The 22,055-nt window shown below is 41.5% G+C and overlaps 1 protein-coding gene across 1 annotated transcript in view; it reads right to left on the minus strand.

The window, feature by feature from the left end:
- The window catches only part of LOC149256052 (origin of replication complex subunit 3-like), a 437,168-nt gene that overhangs the window by 358,890 nt on the left and 56,223 nt on the right, over positions 1–22,055 (minus strand). The window contains exons 6-9 of the mRNA XM_089460652.1: positions 14,344–14,617; positions 14,139–14,213; positions 13,670–13,746; positions 13,395–13,491 (exon numbers count right to left, since the gene is read on the minus strand). Of these exons, the coding sequence (XP_089316778.1) occupies positions 13,395–13,491; positions 13,670–13,746; positions 14,139–14,213; positions 14,344–14,617 (523 nt within the window). The remainder of the gene's footprint in view (positions 1–13,394; positions 13,492–13,669; positions 13,747–14,138; positions 14,214–14,343; positions 14,618–22,055) is intronic.

Consider the following 22,055-nt stretch of genomic DNA (forward strand, 5'->3'; position numbering starts at 1 on the left):
AGCAAGGTAGACAATCTTCCTACTTTAAGGGGATCTAAAGAAGCTGACATCGGGGAACCGAAGGAAAAAGAAGATGAGATGATGCCCGACGTGGAAGAACCTCTGGATCCTATTGATCCTCCTCCGCAAGAGCCTTCCTCTTCTAGGAAGAGGCCTTCATGGCTTAGGGGGACACTTGATGATGTTGAAGGACACATTACACCCTGAGGAACCTTCCATGAAAGTAAGAAGCCGAACAAGTATCAGGGATACCTGACCATCATGAGCACGATCATCCAAAATGAGCCTTCATCATTCACAAATGTCGTCAAGCATCAAGTATCGAAGGATGCTATGACCGAGGAATATGAGTCCATTATGAAAAACGATGTTTGGGATGTAGTCCCCAAACCCCAAGACAAAGCAGTTGTCACTTCAAAATGGCTTTACAAGATAAAGCATGCAGTTGATGGAAGTGCGGAAAAGTATAAGGCTCGTTTTGTTACTCATGGCTTCTCCCAGAAGGAAGGTATAGACAATGACGAGATATTTGCACTTGTTGCCCGATATACCACCATCCGCTCGATCATAGCCCTTGCTGCTTCACAAGGATGGAACCTACGTCAGATGGATGTCAAGACTACGTTCTTACATGGTTCGATCAAAGAGGAGGTCTATGTGGAGCAACCCGAAGGATTTGAGATTTATGATCAAAAATCTCATGTGTGCAAGTTAAAGAAGGCCCTCTATGGGCTAAAGCAAGCACCCTGAGCATGGTATGAGAGGATCGATAGCTACTTGATGAAGCTAGGATTCACTAGGAGTGAAGCCAACCCTAACCTTTACTTTAAGGTTATAGATGACAAGCCTCTCATATTGGTGCTATATGTTGATGACCTCTTTCTAATAGGTGCAGACCCTCTCATTCACAAATGTAATAGGGATCTGGCTTCTGAGTTCGAGATGAAAGACCTAGGACTTATTCACTATTTCCTAAGACTGGAAGTCTGGCAGAAACCAGGGGAGATTTTCCTATCTCAAGGAAAATATGTGGTGAAGATATTGGAGAGATTCGGCATGGTGGACTACAAGCCCGTAACTACCCCAATGGAGCATGACTTCAAGAAGTTAAGCAGTAGTGCTACCGGACATGTTTTACGAAATGCTACCGAGTATCGTCAACTCGTCGGAGCATTAATGTTCTTGGTGAACTCCTGTCCAGATATATGCTTTGCAGTCAACACATTAAATCAACATATAGTTGAGCCTCACCACTCACATTGGATTGGTGCCAAGAATTTGTTCAGATATCTTCGTGGCACAATCACTCATGGGTTGAGATACACTGCTAGAGATGTGAGACTACTTGGGTTTACTAATGTTGATTGGGCAAGCAGTGTGGAAGACTGAAAGAGCACTTCCTGGTGTTGTTTCTCTTTGGGATCTGCCTCGATATCTTGGATGAACAGGAAGCAGAAATCAGTGGCTTTAAGCACAGCCGAGGCAGAGTACATTACTGCTAGCATGGCCTCCTGTGAGGCAGTCTAGTTGCGAAAGCTCTTCAATGAGCTGTTTGGATTTACATTGGATACCACCGTGATTCTCTGTGACAACCAGAGCGGGATCCGTTTATTAGAGAATCCTATATTTCATGATCGCTCCAAGCATATCAATATCAGGTACCACTATATTCGAGATATGGTGCAGCGAGGAGCAATAAGGCTCCAACATATCGGTATAGATGAACAGGTTGTCGACATTTTGACAAAGCCCCTAGGAAAGGTCAAATTCCTGACTTTTTGAGAACGACTTGGTGTCGTACAGAGACTCTCTTATGAGGGTCGAGTATGATGTATTGAGCTCTGGGAGCTCCAAGGGCGTGCAAGGTACTTCTTGGAGCAACATGTGACCACAGGGCGACTCACCATCCCCTGGTGGTGCACTATGTACAGGGTAAAGGTTCAACCTTCCCCTGTGACACCCCATGGCGACTGTGGAACACGATGATTAGTTCTCCTGTGGGCCAGGATGATTCATTCTCCGTGGCGACTATGGAGCAGGATGATTAGTTCTCCTGTAGGCCAGGATGATTAGTTCTTCGTGGCATCCACTGGACAGGATGATTCGTTCTCCTATGGACAAGATGATTAGTTCTCCTGTCGAGGCATCCTACCCATGCAGTCTGGGACTCATGGGAAGTACCTCTCATCTGATCAATGAGCAGGGAAATGAGGATAGGGACCATAGTAGTACTATCGATGGACGCATCGCTGTATCTACCGTACTCCCTATGCTAGGATGACCTCCATTGATCTGGGATCAATGATACTAATCTGGGATCAGTGAGAGTGGTTCACACTCTGAGACTGACTTCGGGTCAGTGGAGGATGGTATGATACATCCTCGATCATTTCTTCTTCTTCATAGTTCGAGCAAAGCAAAGCAGAGCAGAGCAGAGTGGGGTCAAGTTGTACAGGACAGTGCATTTGATGGATGGATAGCAGCGACGGTCTGACGGATTGCAGATGAAGTTCTCCCTAGTTGAGAGGGAGTGTTAAAATTGGCAACTAGGGCCAAACTCCATGTGGATCACCTTATTTATGGCTTCTGATATTTTTCCTAGATTCCTCTCATTGAGAGGTGTAGGATTGATCTAAAGATCATCCGATTCTGATAAGTATTTATGGAGATATGAATTTATTTTGATTATGGACAAATTGTCAAGGTCGGCCAGCAAACTTATGCAGGCTCAGAAGCCCAAGAGTCATGTCTATTCAACTTCAACATTTGCATATAAATACAAGGAGCATTCTCCTCATTTGGACAAAAAATTCAATTCTCTCATCTTCTCTCTCTCTCCTACGCATAAAAGGAGCCTCTCTCTCTCACACGTGTGGCTGAAAGAAAGACGTCCTAGGGCAAGAAAGACGCTAGGGCAATAGGTCATCTCTTTGACCAGCGTTGACCTTCCAAAAGTGTGGATTGGGTGTGGTTGCCTCTCCTACGCAAGCCGCAATTTTTGGCACGAAAATCGAGGTGATCTGACCTCTGGTTTGACCGGTGTTCACTGCCCAAGTTTAGGGCTGCAAGTTGACTTCAGAAATCTGCAAATTGAGTGAACTTTTGGGGCTGTTCAAGGCCAATTTCCACCATGTTTATATCCGCGTGAGACGTGATCTGAAGAAGACATGGATGGCGTTGTCGTTTCTGCTCAATGAAGAGGATATCGCCCAGCTAGTCCTTCAGTGTGTCACAGGGGAAGGTTCAACCTTCCCCTGTGACACCCCGTGGCGCAGGGCCAGCACAGAAATAGCCGAGGTTATCCAGTTTTGTGCCGAATCAGCTAGAAATTTGCCGAGTGAAGTGAGGTAAAACTCACTCAAATTTTCCGCCAAGGATTGCTAGATGAGCATCCTAGATTTGTATTCAGAAATTTCTCCTGCATAATAATAAAACGCTCAGAGTTGTTGCAACAGTTTTCCCATATTTGGTTTTTCCAGGGACTATTGTGTCCAAAATAAGTGTCCTGTGTATCTTGTTCTTTGCTTTGTTTCTGTTTCATGAGATCAAATATTTAATTGTTGTAGGTTGCAGAAATAATTTGCTTCAGTATTATGAAGAATAACTTGATGAATGTAATTTAAAATCAAGTAGGTGAAGTAGATTCAGATTTCTTGCAATAGGGGTTCCTTCAGAGTGTAGGAATTTTCACATGGTATCAGAGGGTTGATTTTGAAACAAAAAGAGCAGATCAAGTGTTGAGCAATGAGGCCGAAAGTTGCACTTGGCAGCAATTCGAATCCTCTTGAAAGGATTACGCAGTCCTTATCGGGAAGCAGATCTAAGGAAATCTCTCTCTAAGAGAGACAACAGAGAAGTACGATTTCCAGTTCGTGAGTTTGCAGAGGCAGAGGGAGTAACGCAGAGCCTCGGCGCAGTGCTTGAAAGGTGCACTTTCTGTAGGGGCAGAAATCGATGGAAAAGAGCGAAGACACGTAGAAGGGGAATTTTCTCCTCAAAGAACTTTTTGCCAGAAAGTTCAAATTTCTCACTTGCTAAGTAGCTGATTAGTGCTAAGTAGTGACTAGAGGAGTCAGTTCGACAGTTGGGTGAAATGGCATCGCATGGGCTCAGAGATCATGATAGGTTGGAAGGTGCTTCCAACCATGTCATATGGAAGACCATAATCATAGTTGTTCTAGAGGAACATGATCTCGAGACCTACATCAATAGTATTGTAGTTGTTCTTGCTGACAACAATCAAAAGAAGAAATACAAGGCCGAGCAAGGGAAGGCAAAGAGACTCATTCTCGATGAAGTCTGAGATCATGTGGTTTCACACTTACAGGGCAAGGATACAGAGCGAGAGATGTGGGAAGCCTTGTCTTCTCTCTGTGAAGGCTCTTCCGAACAACAGAAGATGTATTTAGAGCAGAAGTTGCAACGGACATTGATGCAGAAGGGAAAAGGAGTCAACTCCTATCTTCAACATCTTCAGGACACCAGAGACCAGCTTGCTGTAGTGGGGTCTACCGCGATGGTAAGGATAGCCCTGAATGGAATCTCGAATGAATGGCAAGTCTTCGTCCAAAGTATATTGGGCAGGGAAAGACTACCTTCATGGGAGGAGATGTGGGCAACCCTTCAACAGGAGGAATTAAGGAGGGACCTAGTAAAGGTCAACCTCAATGGCAGTAGTGGGAGTGGCACGAAGACCAAGGAGGAGGAGGAGAACGAAGCTCTAGCATCAAAGGGACAGAAGAAGCAAAAGAGGAAGAAGGACATTTCGAAGGTGAAGTGTTTCAGTTGTGGCGAGATGGGCCACTATGCATCCAAGTGTCCTTTCAAGAAAAAGTATAAGGATGAGAAACATGATCCTAAGGCTGCTCCAGCAAAGATTGACGAAGATGGGTTTGCCATGAGTGCCCACGCATCTCTAGGCGGGAGATGGGGCGATATTGAGCTCTAGTCGAGAGGACTACATGTGGGCAGGATCCTTGAGGAGTCCACCTCTTAGATCAATTCCTTGCTAAGGGAGCCCAAGATTCAGTGGTAGCAAGATGGACTTAGTGTCAGATAATGCAGTGGAGTGTTTGGAGGACAGATGTAGTTGGCACAATGCAGGAGTCAGCAGCAACGCAAACAATTCAGAGGGTCAGAATCAACTGTAGTCAAATTCCAACATTCATTGTATTATGTTGAACACAGTTAAGTTCAACTAATTTTGGATGTTTTTCAGTTGCTTCTCTCAGCAATTGAGTTGCAATAAAAATGCAGTGTTAGCAGCATAGAAGATGCAGCATTTGAGAGGGAGTTGTAGTACAGATGCAACAGTGGCAGTGGCAGTGTCATGGGCAGCAGTACAGTAGCAGTAGCAGCACAGTGTTGGTGGCAGCAACAGTGCAGAAAGGAGGTGCTTCAGAGATAGAGCAGCATGCAAGTGGACATTGTTGGTAGAGCACTTTCCTCACTAAGAGGGAGTGTTAGTTTTTGGTAGCATCGGAAGTGCTCTAGCCTTGAAAATTGGTGGAGAAGCTAAGGTAAATGAGTTCTAAAGCACCCACAAACCGTTTGGTGAAATTCCACCCGGATTGTATTTTATTAAAATAATTAATATTTTTAATGGTGTTCCTAAGTCTAAACTTATTGAAATTAAAATATTAATGAGTATTAATCAAAATATGGGTGAGAATGATCTAGAAGGCAGATCAAGTCATGTTTTAATCTTAGTCATTGATTAGAGAATAAATCTCGGTTGTTGAAGTCTCAACAAGAAAAGTATACGAAGGAGGCTTGGGGTTCATTTAGACACACACACAGAGATTGAGGAAATTGATTTTCTAAGGTGAGAAGTTCTCAAAAGGAAAATCGATTAGGGAGATCTTGCAGCTGAGGGGCAGAGAGAATCTGGGAGGACTTTCCAGAAAATACAGAACAAAGAAGTGGAGGGAGTTTGCAAAGAGGCGGAGAGAGCTTACAGAGAGGCAGCGCAGTAGCCAGGAGAGCTGATGCAGAAAAGCTGCCTGTCACGCAAAATCCAGAACTTCCGAAACTGTCGGGAACTGCGGGGCACTGCAGGAACAATCGAGAGAGTTGACACAAAGGCAGCGCAGTAGCCAGAAGAGCTAATGCAGAAAAGTTGTCTGTCATGCAAAATCCAGAGCTGTCGGAACATCCGAAACTGCCTGGAACTGTTGGGAACTGTCAGAACATCCAAAACTACCTGGAACTATCAGGAATTGTCAAAACTGTCGGGAACTGCTGGAACTGCCGGGAGAGCTGACGCAGAGGCAGCGAGTAGCCGAGAAGGCCGACACAGGGCCAATGCAGAAATAGCCAAGATTAGTCAGTCTTATGTCAGATCAGCGGGAATTCCACCAGGTGAAGTGAGGTAAAACTCACTCAGATTTTCCGCCAATCTTTTCTCTGTAAGGATTGCTAGATGAGCATCCTAGATTTGTATTCAAATATTTCTCCTACATAATAATAAAACCCTCAGAGTTGTTGCACCGGTTTTCCCGCATTGGGTTTTTCCGGGGACTATTGTGTCAAAAAATAAGTGTGTCCTATGTATCTTGTTCTTTGCTCTGTTTTCTGTTTCATGAGATCAAATATTTAATTAGTGTAGGCTACAGAAGTAATTTGATTCAGTATTCAGAATAATAACTTGATGAATGTAAATTAAAAATCAAGTAGGTGAAGTAGATTAAGATTTGTTGCAATAGGGTTCCTTCAAAGTATAGGAATTTTCACACAGTGGTTGACTAACTGGCTCATTCCGACAGAAGTTGCGGCAAGCGCAGAAGGGACTAGTAAAGATGCACCGAAAGAAAAGAAGAAGGTGACGCCAAAGGTCACCATTGATGTAGACAAAAATATCGTGCATGAACCAGAGCATAAGGGAGAAGAAGAGCAGCACAAAGAAAAACCTGATCAGGGTGGCGAAGACCCCTATGTAGACTTGGAGGACGTTGATTCTCCATTTATTGTCAAGAGGCAAAAAAAGACAAGTGCAAGAGGCGCATGTAAGAAGCAAAAATCTTATAAGTCCATCGGCACAGAGCCCATGGTCCTCACTAATGGGGACCTCAATGAAATTGGAGACACCGTCCGATTTGCGACGAAGGAGATTTGGGGAAACATCGAGGATCAGTATAAAGTCGTGCTGACAGAGGTCCAAAAGGGCCTCAAAGAGTTGCAGGTTCAGGCAAGCCAGGTTCAAGCGAGCGTGGTACCAACAACATCGGGAAGTGTACAGTCGGTACTCACTTCAGAGCTCTACACTGTACACCTACCTGATGGATCTTTACAACTGAATAATGTCGAAGATAGGGAGAGCGCGCAGCAACTTAAAAAAGTGAGTATTAACCCCGCAGCACTCCCTCTACAGACATTGCATTAGCTACACCAAGGTGTAGCAGATGAACTTAAGGTGCGAGAGCAACGAGCACTCATGGTGATCAAAGATGCAAATATCACTAGTCAGCAGATGTGCGATGTAAAGCACAAAGCTCTCCAGGATCGAGATGAGGCCACTGCACAAAGGAAGCAGCTGGAGCAGGGCATTTCCAAAGTATGCAGTGAGCTTCCAAAGCTCCAAATTCAGTCTGAGGCCGCCTCAAAAGACAAAGTGCAGCAACTGGCAGATGCATTCAAAGAGTCGAAGGCACAAGTGGATAAGGTCCGTTTTGATCTGCAGATGCAAATCACTGAGCTACAATTGAAGCTACAGCCCACCATGCCACCTGAGATCCGAGAGCAGCACGAGGTTGCCATCAGAACAAACATGGAAAAGATAGACAATGCAATCAAGGACTGTAGCCAACTATTCGAGGAAACGCTAGAACTGTAGGCCTCACTGCAGGAGGACCCACAGGTGAAAAAGATTGAAGTGAAAATCAGGGATAAGCAACTGCGATATGATGAGATCAAGGCAACTGCGCGCACCTTAGCACCTGAGCAACGATTCTCCCGATTGAAAGAAGGAACATCCCTCCAAGCGCAGATCGAGGAGTTGCGGAAGAAAATAAAGATTATCACTACGGGAATGCAGCCTTGGGAAGACGAGGCAAGGCAACTCTCACACACTGTGGAAGGCAAGCTCAAAAGTATGCAACAAACGCAGTGGACAATCAACTTAGCAACAGAAGAACCAACTATAGAGAAGTTGACCAACAAAGTTCGATAGGCAACAGCATATTGCACGGAGGCGTTTCACCTAGTGAAGTCTTCGTTCAGCAGCCTAAAAGCAAAGATACAGAGCATACCAGTGGAGTGACTCAAGGACGAGTCACATCTTTGTGTTGGGGGCCTGTTGGGACGAAGTCCCCTAGGTCAAATTTTGACTAAGTTGTGCAAAAGCCTTCGCATCTTAAGGAGTAGAATGCACATGTCATTAGGAGTCAAGGGGTTTTAGAAAGGTCAAAGCCCCTTAGTTTTTGTATTGTTTTGAGCTCCGCCCATGGTTTGCAGACCATGGTATTGTAATAGGAAAAAGTATATAAAGGGATGTCTTAGCTTGTCTAATGAAAATATAGTATGTTATGTGATGTACTGACACCTGTGCCTTGAGTCTTTTATCTTTTGTATTCAAGCAAAGGGGAAGGCTCCTACTACTGTGAGCGCGGAGACCTTGGTAAGTCTGTCGCTGTGTGCGCAAGCCCCTACAGAGTGCGCAGGGTCAAAAGTTTGTATATGGAAGAACTGAAGTAATAAAAGAAGATTTGGAAGCATATATGTGTTCTATTATCTATTTTAAAGTTTTTGTACTTATGTTTGAATATTGTTCGTTGTAGCATATTTTCCATATAATTGCATCGCGAAGACCTGGATATTGTTATTTATGCTGAATAATACATATAGAAGTAGTTACACACAGCGTACGACTGTGTTTATAAAGTTAATGGTTCGCGCAGGTCGGATTAAGCCCTACATCATAAGAAACCCTACAGCCACACTTCATACCCCTTTGGGTGCAAAAACCTGGTTCTAGCATCCCCCCATATTACCTCGAGTGAGACTGTGATCTGCCCTGCACAAGTCATTGCCGAAAGGGCCAGGAATATAGGGTTTTGTTGGTTAGTGCAGCCTAACTTTGGACTTGGCTCTAAGGCCCTGAAGCCAACACTCTCTGCCTTAGATTTCTCAATAGTTCCTCCTTTACCAATTTTGAAAAAATGTAACTAGTGTCAGTCTTCATAATTGTATTTGAGTCATGATGTAAGGTATTTGTCCAATGAAAGAAAAAACAATTATTATAAAAGAAATTGACTTATTAAAGTGTGGGTTTCATGCTTGGGTCAATGTTTTTAGGTCAAATCCTCCATTGTAGGCCTCTCGGGTTTATGTCAAGAGTTTGTGTCCTTGTCAATATGTAATAGACCCTTCTCGGGCATTCTCAATCAAGAAGAAAATTTATATTAGGTCTTTTATGTGTCCTCCACCAAATCGGCCTCATCAAGGGAATTCGACCGAACAGATTCACTATGTAAAGGCAGCAACTCGACCTCATTTGGAGCACATCAGCAACAAGTTCGATCTACAATTGTTGGAGACAGAAAAGGATGCAAAATTCAAGAGGAAGGAAACCCTAGAGAAGGAGAAGGAAGTCTTTGTCAAGCATAAGAAGTCGATTTTTCCATCTCTTGTCTCACACGTGAGAAGTTGTTGGGTTGCTGGAAGGGCTGAAATTGCAGTATTGTAGCTGGGTCGAAATTATGAAGTAGCTGGGCCAAAATTCTGGAGTTGTTGGGGGTCGAAATTCTGGGTTGTTACTAGGATGTAGCTGCTGGACAAGAAGAGACCACTGAAGGTTGTTGAAGGCTAACTTGGTGGAGGAGGAAGGTCTTTTGGTCAGCTCTAACGTCTTGGTCTATCTCAATTTGATTAGTAGAAGAGTGTGATTGGGTTTTCCCCTAGAGAGAGGTTTTAGCCCTAGTTGAGTGCCTACATATGATGTCATTGATCTTCATGTTTTTGTTTTGATTATTGCTTCATGAAAAGAAGATAAAAGAAGAACATAACAGATAATAAGAATACAAGAATATCACAAGTAATTATCAACATAAGAAAATCTTTCTGCCTTTCTGATTTTCTAACAACCGAGACTCCTCCCATCAGTGAAAATACATAAAGAGCAAGGGAATTTGGTTGAGGTGACAATGGGCCCCTGCCGCAATGTTAGCACTTTGTCTAGCTTTTGTCTTGTAGGGTTTCCCTCAACAAGGCCTGCTAGATTTTGTGGTAACAAGCCCCATCTCTCCCTATTCCATACTCACCAGTTTCCATCTTATATTATGAGCCCCTGTTCCACCTCCCTTTTTCTAGTTCAATTGACCACTGGTTCATTGGGATTTGGCACCCACACATCCTCATACCCAAGTAGGGACCGGAAATGTAACCTTGGAGGTTGATGCAGTTAAGAAACAGAAAGAACATATGATGGCCACAAGAAGGACAAAGGAAAAATCAAAATGCAAAAGATGGTCAAGACATACAAATTAGGACGTGAGCAAAAGCCAAGCATGATTTGTACCTCACTCATATGGCCATCACCCAGTTCCTGGACCAATATTGCCCTATCCCATAGAAGACAAGGAACCCTTGCATGTCCCAAGTTCCAACCCCTGATGGGCAATGAACTACCCCTTCCTAAAGGGGATAATAACTGTTATACATCATATAAAGCAAGCTCTCATTCCTTGAGCTACGAGCAATAATATAAAGAAGAATCAAGAAAAAGTAAAAGGCATTTAGAGGGGTCAGAAAATAAAGGTCAAGATAACTCATGCATCCACGATTGCTCCCTCGTCACATCTATACACCCATGATGAGGTACTCCATCATAGTCGGTCCCTTTGACCATGGCACTTGGCCATGAAGTCTTTTCCCCTTTGTTCCATCATTATTCACATGGCACCTATCGATTGAAGGGTGGACCAAGGGCATATCACCTCCTCTTGGGGGTTGAAAATAGCTAATAGGATCATATATTAACCACTCCTACCTAGGGAGGTAACACCATTACGTGACTAAGTCCCCAATTTTGGAAGAGAAGCCTTACATGAAATGTCAATTTGCCCATTTCTTACAAGCTTGCTTCAATTAGATGCAATAATGATTAATATACCTAATTGAGAAAGTTGCAAAATTTGATATTGTTTGTAATTGGCAGGTTCCATCTATAGGTCTAGGCAACTTAACTGGGTTCCAAGTCCTCCAAAGGGAAATATTGTCACCCACAGGTGATGCGTTGCAAGCCATGGGACTTCGAACAGTTGTAGAGCATCATTCGTATCCATGGGCATCTTTAACACCCACATAGTTCATGCACTTTGCCTTATATTATTTATGGGATGATGCACTTGGACCAGCATGCCCCCAACCCGCTTAGTAGTATTAGAAGGACAGGCAGTTGATCTAGGGCCCAGATGAGGTTTGTCTCAAACTCTCATGCTTTGAGACATGGGAGGGCTAGCACCATCCTCATTTCCATGAACGTTGGAGCAGAATCAAGCTTATTCACCACCTTGAGACCCATGTTTGTGCCCCAAGCCCAAAACTAGGGCCCACGGAGGATTTTGCAAGAGATCTATGGGCCAACCCCTAGAACATGATTTTAGAGGGCCTCTACCCTCATCATCGCACTTGAAGCCCTCAACGTCAGCCCTATAGAAGCCTACGCTATCTTGGCATCGTCATTTCGATCTATTATTTGCACATTATTATATGATTAGAGGGGTTTGTAGTTTATATTAGGTCTCGCTATTCCTCATATAAATAGAAAAGATATTCATTGTAACTTTTCATCATCACACATTGGAATTTCAGCCTCCTTAAACGAATTTTCACTTGCTTTCTAAAGGACTTTTAGAGATCTTCGGATGCATTTTGATGTTTGGAATTGATCTTGGATATTCCTTGGAGCTATTCTTTGGTCTAACGGATGGAAATCTTGTATGTTATCTTGTAAGTGAACTTTACCGTTGAATATCTATTTCTTGAATGTCTAATGTATGGAATTATTAATTCTAGGTTATGCTAAATTGTGCCCTACTTTTTTGAACATCAATTTTAATGCTATCTAAATGAATATTGCATGCATTACTCATACATAACATGCGATGAATTTTCCTAGTGGTGAACTTCTAGTAGCTCTCCCGTAAAATTCCATTTTTCCATTGAGTGGGTAAATGCTTGTAAGTTGATTGCTTGGGAATCAAATTTCAGCCTCCCTAGGAAAAACTTTAGCTAATCTTTGACATCCTTGACTCCATATTCCCAAGGGACAAGGCACTAGCTCAATCAATTGGTGATCATTCTCAGTTTTAATCCATATTTTCTCTCTCTCAATTCGGCCCTTTCAAGGCTAAGTTAGGAAACTAGGGCTTAGTGCAAAACCCTACGCAAGAAGAATTTTGGTGGTTGGAGAGCCTAAAGATCCAGAGGATAATATTTGCCACAAAATCTTGCTTTTGGTGGGCATGTAGTTCAATTTCATGCATAAATTTCCTTACCCTAGTTGTTTGCCTAAGAGGGAAACCCTAGTTCTCCTTCATTTAAGTTAAGTGTTTCCTTGAAGGTTTCATGAGCTTTGACATAGCTGGTATACATTGTAAAAAACCTTTTCTCCTAGCCTTGACCTTAGGTGACTCCCACAATCATTAAATTTATCAAACCCTATGTCTTGTGCCCTCTTTTCTAGGTCTCGTCATAGAAAGCAAATTGCTTCCTTGTAAAATCTTGAACCTAAATCATGTCTTTCTTGACGAGCTCCTAGCAAGATCATTTCACACATTAACCATACAATATCTATTATAAGTGGTCTCTCTCCTACCACGACTCCTCGCATCAGTGAAAATCCGTAAAGAGCAAGGGGCTTTGACTGTGGTGACAGTGGGCCACTACCCCATCTTGGTCTAGCTTATGCTTTGTAGGATTTCCCTCTCCAAAGCCTGCTAGATTTAGCAGAAACAGGAACATAAGAGTCATAGGGGATTCAAATATGCAGAATAGATTACTATATGTTTGGATGTACTCCTTTGGGGAATTTGAAACATTGCATTCAACTCGAACTTCTATTTTGTATCCTTGCAACTCTACCTTATCTATTTTACAATCAAAATCTGTAAATGGCACCATTTGCTACTGGTCATTGCATTTTTTTTTGCTCAATTCCATGTACAAGTGATTTCTATATTGTTTAATCTCTGTAATTCAGCTCTGTTTGTTTTAAAATTAAAGTCAAATTGAGAAAAGGAACAATGGTGATGAGGACACCCCAATGCCATTCAGGGACCTTCCACAACAGCCATAAGTAGCATGCACTGTAGGGAAGCAGTGCATATATACCAGATTATAGCAATTTACATAAACAAGAGTGACGATGCAAATTAGAATCTATATAAGCTACTCACCAAAAGAACCGTGCTCCACTTCTGTTTCACGATCTTTAGATCTAGCAATGCAGCAGCCAATTTCACACCAATTGCTTTATCTTCACATTTATGCTCACTGCTCACACACACAGAAGAATTGTAAAAAAAGATTAAACATAAAGAGTTCAATAATAATCATTAATAATATGCATACAAACAATAAGCATTCTGAAACGGCAGTAAGACATCCAGAAGACTAATCTTCATGGAACTTTCAAGAGTTGTACCGAAGAAAAAGGATGGCCGAGACTCACAACTGAACAGAGGGAAGTTCTGCAGCATACTTTAGCATGGAATCTGGTAATGCATTGCAAATATTTTCCCAATCTTCCTGTTTCAGTATTTAAAGTTCAGAATCACAAGATTCACATGCCTTGCTAATTTCAACTTATGATGAAAATAACGAACATTTTTACTTTTCTCAAGCAGTTAACCTAAGAAACCTCACACCAACACAAGAAGTCATAATTGTGAACATTCAACATAGTATTATTACAAAATAAACTCCTCATAGATATGACCAAACACTTAAAAAAAGATTGCAAATAAGCTTTAAGTATATAATGTCAGGCATATGTATCAATCTAAAAACATTATATTTGTCCATAACAAAAGAATTTAACTTAAATATGTAAAAAGTTGAAAAACGAAAATTTCATCCTGTGCTAAGCATATATGATAATAATATCAGTAAGGATGAAAAAAAGATGGATGAGAACAAACCTGCCTTTTATCCTCCACTAATTCATTACATAGGAAGCTCAAAGGTTCAGTGTAAAAGTGCTCCATGCATGCAATCTGCATAATCCATGGATAACCAATTGATTAATAAGCAACTTCGGCTGATGTAAGACCACTGATATCTTTACCCCCTAAGAACTACACTTCACTATACAGAAGATCTTATATAAGAAATTTGGAAGCTGACCTTCAGAGCCCTCAAAAATGATGTCACAGTGCCATCCTGCCTCAAGAAAAAGTTGTAGAGAAACTTTGCAACTTTGTGTCCAATATAAAATCCACTGAAGGATTCAATCATTACAGCAGTAAGAACAGCCTCAAGTCGCTCAAGAGGATACTTTAAGTTGAACCTTTGAGGATGTAGATGTTGTATTGCACTTGATGGCAGCAGTTTCCTTAGAGCATCGACTGTCGTTGCCATTCCCATTACAAGAACAACTGGTATTTGAACAACCCATTCACTGCCAAACCAGACATAAAAACCTTAGAAGCTACAAGAACAATTTAGGCAAATAAATATGGCTGAATGTTAACGCCCAACCAAGACGATCATCATGACTGAATCACAATTAACATACAGATCCATAAACTATCTAAATTGGTATCTTTAATTTAACTGCATTTTAATTATGGATGCAACTAATAACAGCTTAATCACAAATGTACAAAATACAGATATACTCAATCTGGATAAATATGCAAAAGCTGAATCTTATATGATAATCAGGCATGAAAAGAATCCAGTGAACACTGCAAGACCAGAAAACAGAAATTTATAAATTGATGCACTAAAGTTTCCCTTGTAGTATTACAAAGGGTATGAATAGTATATAAGAATTTACAGAACTAATAGGCATCTAAGGAATGGTGGAATAAACATAATGCAATTTGTTAGCTTCAAAATCTAACAGGTCTTGTGAGGGGAGCTCACAAGGCAGTGACTACACCAAGTGGCAACACTATGAGGTGTGGCCCACTGTCACCACAGCCACCACCTCCTGCTCTTTAGTGGATCCTCACCACAAGGGAGGCTTCCCTATATAGGTCACCTAATGGATATTCAAGTCTAAGGCTTGGAGGTGACAAGGATAGGCTTAGAAGAGGCACTCAAGGACAGGGCTCAAAGTAGCATGAACAAGGTAAAGCGTACCATCCAATTGTTGAAATATTGTTGTTGATGTCAAAGCAAGGGCCAACCACGGTCAAAGCCAAACATGATGACAAAACCAGTAGATGAAAGAAACATCTGTTTGAAATTACTTTGAATTGACATTTGATGTGCCTACCCCAGTTCTTCATTGAATCTCTCTAGCTGAGTTGAAAATTGAAGAGGCTGGGATTGAATGGGTATTTACTAGTGAGAAAAACGTTAATGGAGTTTGCAGGTAGAAATATTGCCTTGGCCTTAAAATATTAAATCCTTGGCAGATTCATTCCTGGCTTGTGTAGAAGTTTTGCTTGAAAATAGGCCTAGTAGAAGCTCTGTCTTAACACATCACATTGACCACACAACACATCCTATCTTGTATAACCGGACAATGACAGGGAGAAGGCCCAGACCACAAGATTCTAGTGAACCAAGGTGTTTTAACCTTGACTTGAGAGGCGACGAAGTTTCCCCTCCTTATCTGAGCTTTAGAAGGGGGTATAGGAGAGGAACGGGTATCGTATGTGACCCAAGTATTGTGGTGAACCAGTGATAGGTCTACAATGTGATGTTGGAACCAATTTTTTGGTTTGGATTGCAGAGTAGAGTAGTCAGGTGCCAATCCCACCTGTGACCTGACTAATATCTAGAACTTCCGAAGATTGACCTGACGTGCGATGGAGTGGAGTTTGGAGTTTGGGTTAGGTCCCAAATGGTTCAACCATGTACACATTGGAGTGAACTAATGGTACAACTAAAGGGAGGAGCCAATGGTTCTGACCCAATGTGTGGAACAAGAGCCAAGGCAAGGAAGCCGATTTGGCACCTCCCCAATGAGTTGGCTCAAATTAAGTACACAGGTCAGCCCCAAAGGACCTGTTGATTTGGGGTAGCATCGGATGTGCCCTAGCCATGAAAATTGGTGAAGAGGCTAAAGCACATGAGATCTCCAAAACCTAGAAATGGTTTGGGCAGAATCTAAACAGTTTGGTAGATATTAAAATAATTAATATTTTTAATGGAGTCCCTAAGTCTAAACTTAGGGAAAATAAAATATTAATGTGAATTAATATAAAACTGAGTTAGAATGGTCCAAAAGTCATGGATCAAGCCAGATCTAATCTTAGATGTTGATTAGGGTCTTAATCTCGGCTGTTGAATTGTCAACGAGAAAAGTATAAGAGGAGGTTTGAGGGTCACTTAGAGAATACACCGAGTTGATCAAGATTTCGATTTTCTGGCGTAGGGTTTGCTAAGGAAGTCAAAAGAGTGATCAGAGTTGCAGCCGAGGGGCAGTGAATACAGAAGAAGAGAAGCAGAGATAGTACCAGGAGGATCAGCGCAGAAGCCAGGAGAGGGACGCAGAACCAGCCAGGGCTCACACAGAGGCAGCCAAGAGCTGCACAGTGCCTCAGAGAGCCAGCATGGGTGACACAGAGGCTCTAATGGCTGACGCAATGCCTCCAGAGGGTGACGCAATGCCTCCAGAGGGTGACGCAGGGAGAGCTAGGGTGACGCTGGGCAGACGATGGACCAAAAAGGGATGACGCAGTCCCTAGAGGTTGACGCTGGGGTTTTCGTGGGGCAAATTGGTGTTGGGAGTTGTCAAAGTGTTTATCCGAGGTTTCGGCCAGAAGTTAGAACATCTATCTCCGACTAAGAGGTACTACTGCCGAGATTATTCTCTGTTGGGTGAGCCAGTTTTGGCACCCAAATTGTATTCTGAAACTGCTTAATAATTAGAACCCTCAAATAGTTGCACCAATTTTCCGGCATTGGGTTTTTCCGGGGACATTGGTCCAAAAACAACAGTGTCACTTATGTGTTTGTTTTGTTTCCTTCAGTTGATTATCTGTAATGTGTTGAGCATGTACTTGTATTTATTTTTAGTATTTACATGGTAAATAACTTGTTAATTAATCAAAACAAGTAGGCAAAAATAAATCAGAAAGTACATGAAGGGTTTCTAACAGGTTGGACTTAGAAATTCCAACAAGGCCCCCTCGGCCAATATAAATAAGGCATGTTTGGTTCAATTTGGCAATGGGGAAGTGAATTCAGAACACAGAAAATCCGAGCTTTCTGAGAAATAATTCGTGGTGATCTCGCTCTGCCCTACTATAGACTCTCAGTCAATACCCATTGTCTACCAAGGTATGCTCTATGTACACAAGTTACAAAATTTCTGATTTCGTGGTTTAATTCATTCTCTGCTTTCTCCCGTTCAGTGTATGATCTGCGTACAAAAGTTACAGAAGTTCTGAGTTCGTGGTTTAAAACTTCCACAAGAATATTTACCAGAAAATTGCATGAAGACTGAGATTTATTGATCAAATAAAAGACCTCTGACAAATCAGCAAAGAATTCTAAGGCAAAGTCGAAGAGTATGATGAGATTTAGAAGCATTTTGGCAAAGCTTTTTGAGGTAGCTATGAAGGGTTCGGACTGAGTTGACTGGGTTCTTGGGTCTGATTATATTGCATGGCAAAGTCTGCCTGTTGCCTTGGTGAATCTGAAATCTGAAGGTCTGTCTACAAGTTAAAGAAAATCAGGTTTGGTATGAAATCTTGTTCAAGTTCAAACTGAGATTAGTGGCAGATTTTGGTGGAAAAATTGAGCAGTATTGAAGGGAAAAGTTGGGGCAAGCAGATATTTGATGATTGCAGTTGAAGTGGACAACGTTGAAGTCTATTGATTGTGAGATGTCTGAATAGCGATAACCTGTGACTTGCGTTCTGGCTACATAAGTTTGAAGATCAACCACATACGGAACCAGGGGTCATAAGATGAGCTAAGGACACCTGAAGACAAGGAAAGTGTGGGACGGCGACGTTGATGAAGCTTGAAGTAGCAAACCTGAGGATTGCATGGTTGATGATGATTTGCTAATGACTTAAAGAAGTTGCTAACGACAAAAATACAGTCTAACTTGGAGCTGGTTTGGTGCCAATGACTTTTGTTGAGTTGGTGCTTAGCTGAGGATGGAGCCTATGAAATTGTTGAGTTGGTGCTCAGCTAGGAGATTGGTGTCTCCTATGGGTTGGTACCCACATATTCACTGAGTTGGTGCTCAAGTAAGGGATTGGTGTCTCCTGTAGGCTGGTTCCTATGAAAGTTTCAAATGGAGTTGATAAACTTGTTTGTACTCTTTATATTAAGAAAAGGTTTCTTTCAATTATAAATCTTTTGTGTTCATGTGTTCAAATTCAAATGATTTATGTAGTGATTTGTTAATTAAACATTGGTTAATAAACGAAATACTAATTCACGCTCCTCCCCCCTCTTAGTATTTCAAACACCAATGGTCTATCTAAAGCACAAGTAACCTAGGGTTTTATGAATACGCAATGTCAACAAGCTCACCTAGGTACACAAGACCAAGAAAAGGCTTGAAAAGATGGATTTAATCAATTTTAGGGGCAGAAAGCCTTCACTAAGCCCCAAGTTGAAGACTAGGGCTAGCTTAGGGTTTGCCTAGAGCAAAAATTGCCTAGGGCTTGTGACATCAGCCCTAAAATAAAAGAATTAGCCATGGGAAAAGAATGATTTTGAGGCAATGTGTTACCAACCACGTGAAAAATCCTTCCAAAAGCCCACACATGCACCCTAGTTGAATTTTAGCCCTAATCCTAGCCTAGCGGCTTGAATTTTAGAGTAGAGAAAAATTAGGTTTTATGGAAAATTTATGGTGTGATCACCTATGTGGAATGACTAGTGTTTGATCTTGGGTGATGGAGTCAAGAGGCAGGTCTACTTATGAAAAATCAATCCTTAGAATGGAGTAAGGGATAATTAAAAAACCCTAGTTTCACACCCTAACTATATGAGGGAAAAAGTCATTGAGGAGTGCTTGACATGAAGGATCACTCAAGGGATTGTCATACAAGTCTTAAAAGGTAATGCATACAATATCAATGCCAAGATTTCATAAAAAAATATTCAATAAAACTAACATATAGAAACCCTAACAATATCCATTCCATGCAATAGCCACAAAGATATTCGAATACATAGAATACTTACAAGACAAGGCATGAACCAATCCTTTATTGTTCCAAAATGATGTCTCCAAAACAAGGGAAAGTCTCCATAAGCAAACACTCCAAAAAAGATCACATCTCCACAAGAAACAAGTCACTTTCAGCTAGGCCGAAATCCTCTCAGGAGGTTGAATTGATCCACAAGTGATGATTATTGAAAATTGGCAACTCAGGGATGAATTTCAAAAAATAAAGTCTAAAAATAGAAATTCAAAATTAGAATTTCTAAAAATAGAATTTCTAAATATAAGAAGTCTAAAATTAGAAAGTCTCAAGACAGTAAATCACCTTGTGTCAATTGGTAATCAACTATTGTTGATGAAAAATCACTTCTTATCATTAATCAATCCTAATAGTTCAATCTCGACTTAATATTTTATCATCAATATTATTATTATCCTCTTTATGATATTATTATTATTATTAAAAGGAATTTCAAGACACTCAATCATGGCTCTCAATAATGTTTTCTTACACTCTCATTATTGGCACGGCATATTCCTCTTACACTCATTAAAGCACGTCATAAAGATTATCTTACACTCTCTCATTGGACAAAAGCATGACATAAAAGATTCCTCTTATGCACTCTTTAATGCATATGTTATACTCTCTCTTAAAAGCATAAGTTACAAAGGCATGCATTCCTCCTTAATGGCATGACTTACATTTCCTAAATGGACAAGCATTACACTCCTCTTGGCATGTGAGTTACTCCTTTGTAGCATGGATTTGTTGCTCCTCTCATATATATGTGCCTCATTCTTTCTCCCCTCACTACTTGTGCATTGTGAAAGGAGAGTATTAACTTGAGAAAGAGAGAGTTAGAGAGACTAGAGAAGAATTGTGAGAGAGAGAAGTGTCTTGAAGAGTATGTTATCACTCAGGTTGTCCCTTTTGACTCCCAAAGGGATACGGCCGAGGTAACCACAAACCAATCTTTGGACTGCAGGTCCTAGCCTACCTGCAGTCAGAGAAGGCTCTCTCTTTAGGATTTAGCTTTGTTTAAGGGATGATTTTAGGCTAGATATGATGCACATGGGTTTTGTTTGAGTTTGGTGGGATGGTTGATCTATTCAAGCAGAGTTGGCATACAAAGTGTAAGAAGTTCAAACCATTGGGCATGGAGTCAATGAATGTGAACTGAAGGGTGCGTTTTCCTTGGCAGAAGAGGGGAATATGGAGCAGGATAGCTACACATGGCACAATGATTAAATGTTGGAACAAGGATGAAATGGAGGTTAGGGGATGAGAGGCAATTAAGGATCTCTCATCCAGCCAAAGAGGGAAAGTGGATGAAGACTATATAGGAGCAATGAAGGATTCCTAAACAGCATTCAGAAATGAGAAATAGCTTAAACATGATCAATTAAGTATGCATATTTATCACTAATTCAGAGGAAAACATAGAAAAGTTACAAGAATTGAGCACAAAGGGCATGAAAGCCAGCTCTGAACTATTCCTTCTTCCTGCAACTTAGATTATGATATACAGATGATACAGATACATATAAACTGATAAACAGAGGGAGGAAAGACTTATTGAACCATGAGCAAGCACATGAATTCCACATCAAAGCTCTTCAACCATTGAAAGCACAACCAGCCAGTTCAGATGCAAATATTCCAGCAATCTTTGATTACAGAAGTTCTTAAGCTTATAGCGCAAGTCTGGAATGAGAAATACAACCAACCCACCCTTTACACTATCCAGAGGGTGGTATAAATAGAGAAAATATCTACAACAGCAGATCTGGAGAAATGAATGCTTCTAACCTAACATTTATTGCAAATAAATGAAAGAATGCCTATCTACCAGCTGCGCAGGGACTGCAGCCATAAGAATGAATAAATTATTGGTCTTTTGAGCAATGCGCTGGTACTTCTGCAATAACTGTGCCTTGGGACTTGCTGCGCTGCTCATATGTGTCTTTGTACACTGTCTCTGCAAAATCTGGGCTTTAAACACTTGAATTGCCCCTCTAGGCGGTTTTGCTGCTGTAGAGTGGTTTTAATGCTCATAACTGTGATCTGGTGGGCTTTGATGCCTCTGAGCTGCTTTATTAACTTTGATGGGGGTCTCTTTAATGTTCTGCTGCTTCGGGCTGATGATATTTTGATCTGATATTCTTTGTTGCTTCCTCTGATACACTTTGACACTGAATCAGGCCACTTTCTCTCTCTGATACTCTTTAACTGTCTAATCACCCCTTTATCTGCCAATTTAATGCAAGAATAACTGTTGCAAATGCTTCCGTGGCCTTTGGGACGCTATAGGCGCTTGGCCGATCAAAATGATGCTTAAATCTTCAAAAAATGCTGCGAAACGGAGGATAAATGCATGCTAATAGATTGCTGAGGCAAAACCATGCGTTTGGATGTATTATGGGCATGAAGCGATTTCAAAATAGCCAAGGTAAGCATCGTTCCTTTGCAGTTGTGGCGGGCGGGAGCGCTGTACACAAAACTTTAAAAATGGCCCTTTTATTATAATCCAAAAATGCTTTCAAAATTGTGCAAATTCATGAAATTTGGGCGCAAGCGGCAACTGTTCATTTTATTAAATTCTGGCCATTGGATCCGGCGCGGCCCGATCCAACAGCTGGCGCTAAATCGCAATATCGGCGTCGGGCGGACTAGGGGGTGGCACATAAACAATCGCCGAAACTGCGCGGACCCGATATGCTATAGGCCCTTCCTTTTATTTGGAAT

Source organism: Pinus tabuliformis, chromosome 7 (genome assembly GCF_031772625.1).
Source record: "Pinus tabuliformis cultivar Carrire ecotype Pingquan chromosome 7, CPIR1, whole genome shotgun sequence".
Classification (NCBI taxonomy): Eukaryota; Viridiplantae; Streptophyta; class Pinopsida; order Pinales; family Pinaceae; genus Pinus; species Pinus tabuliformis.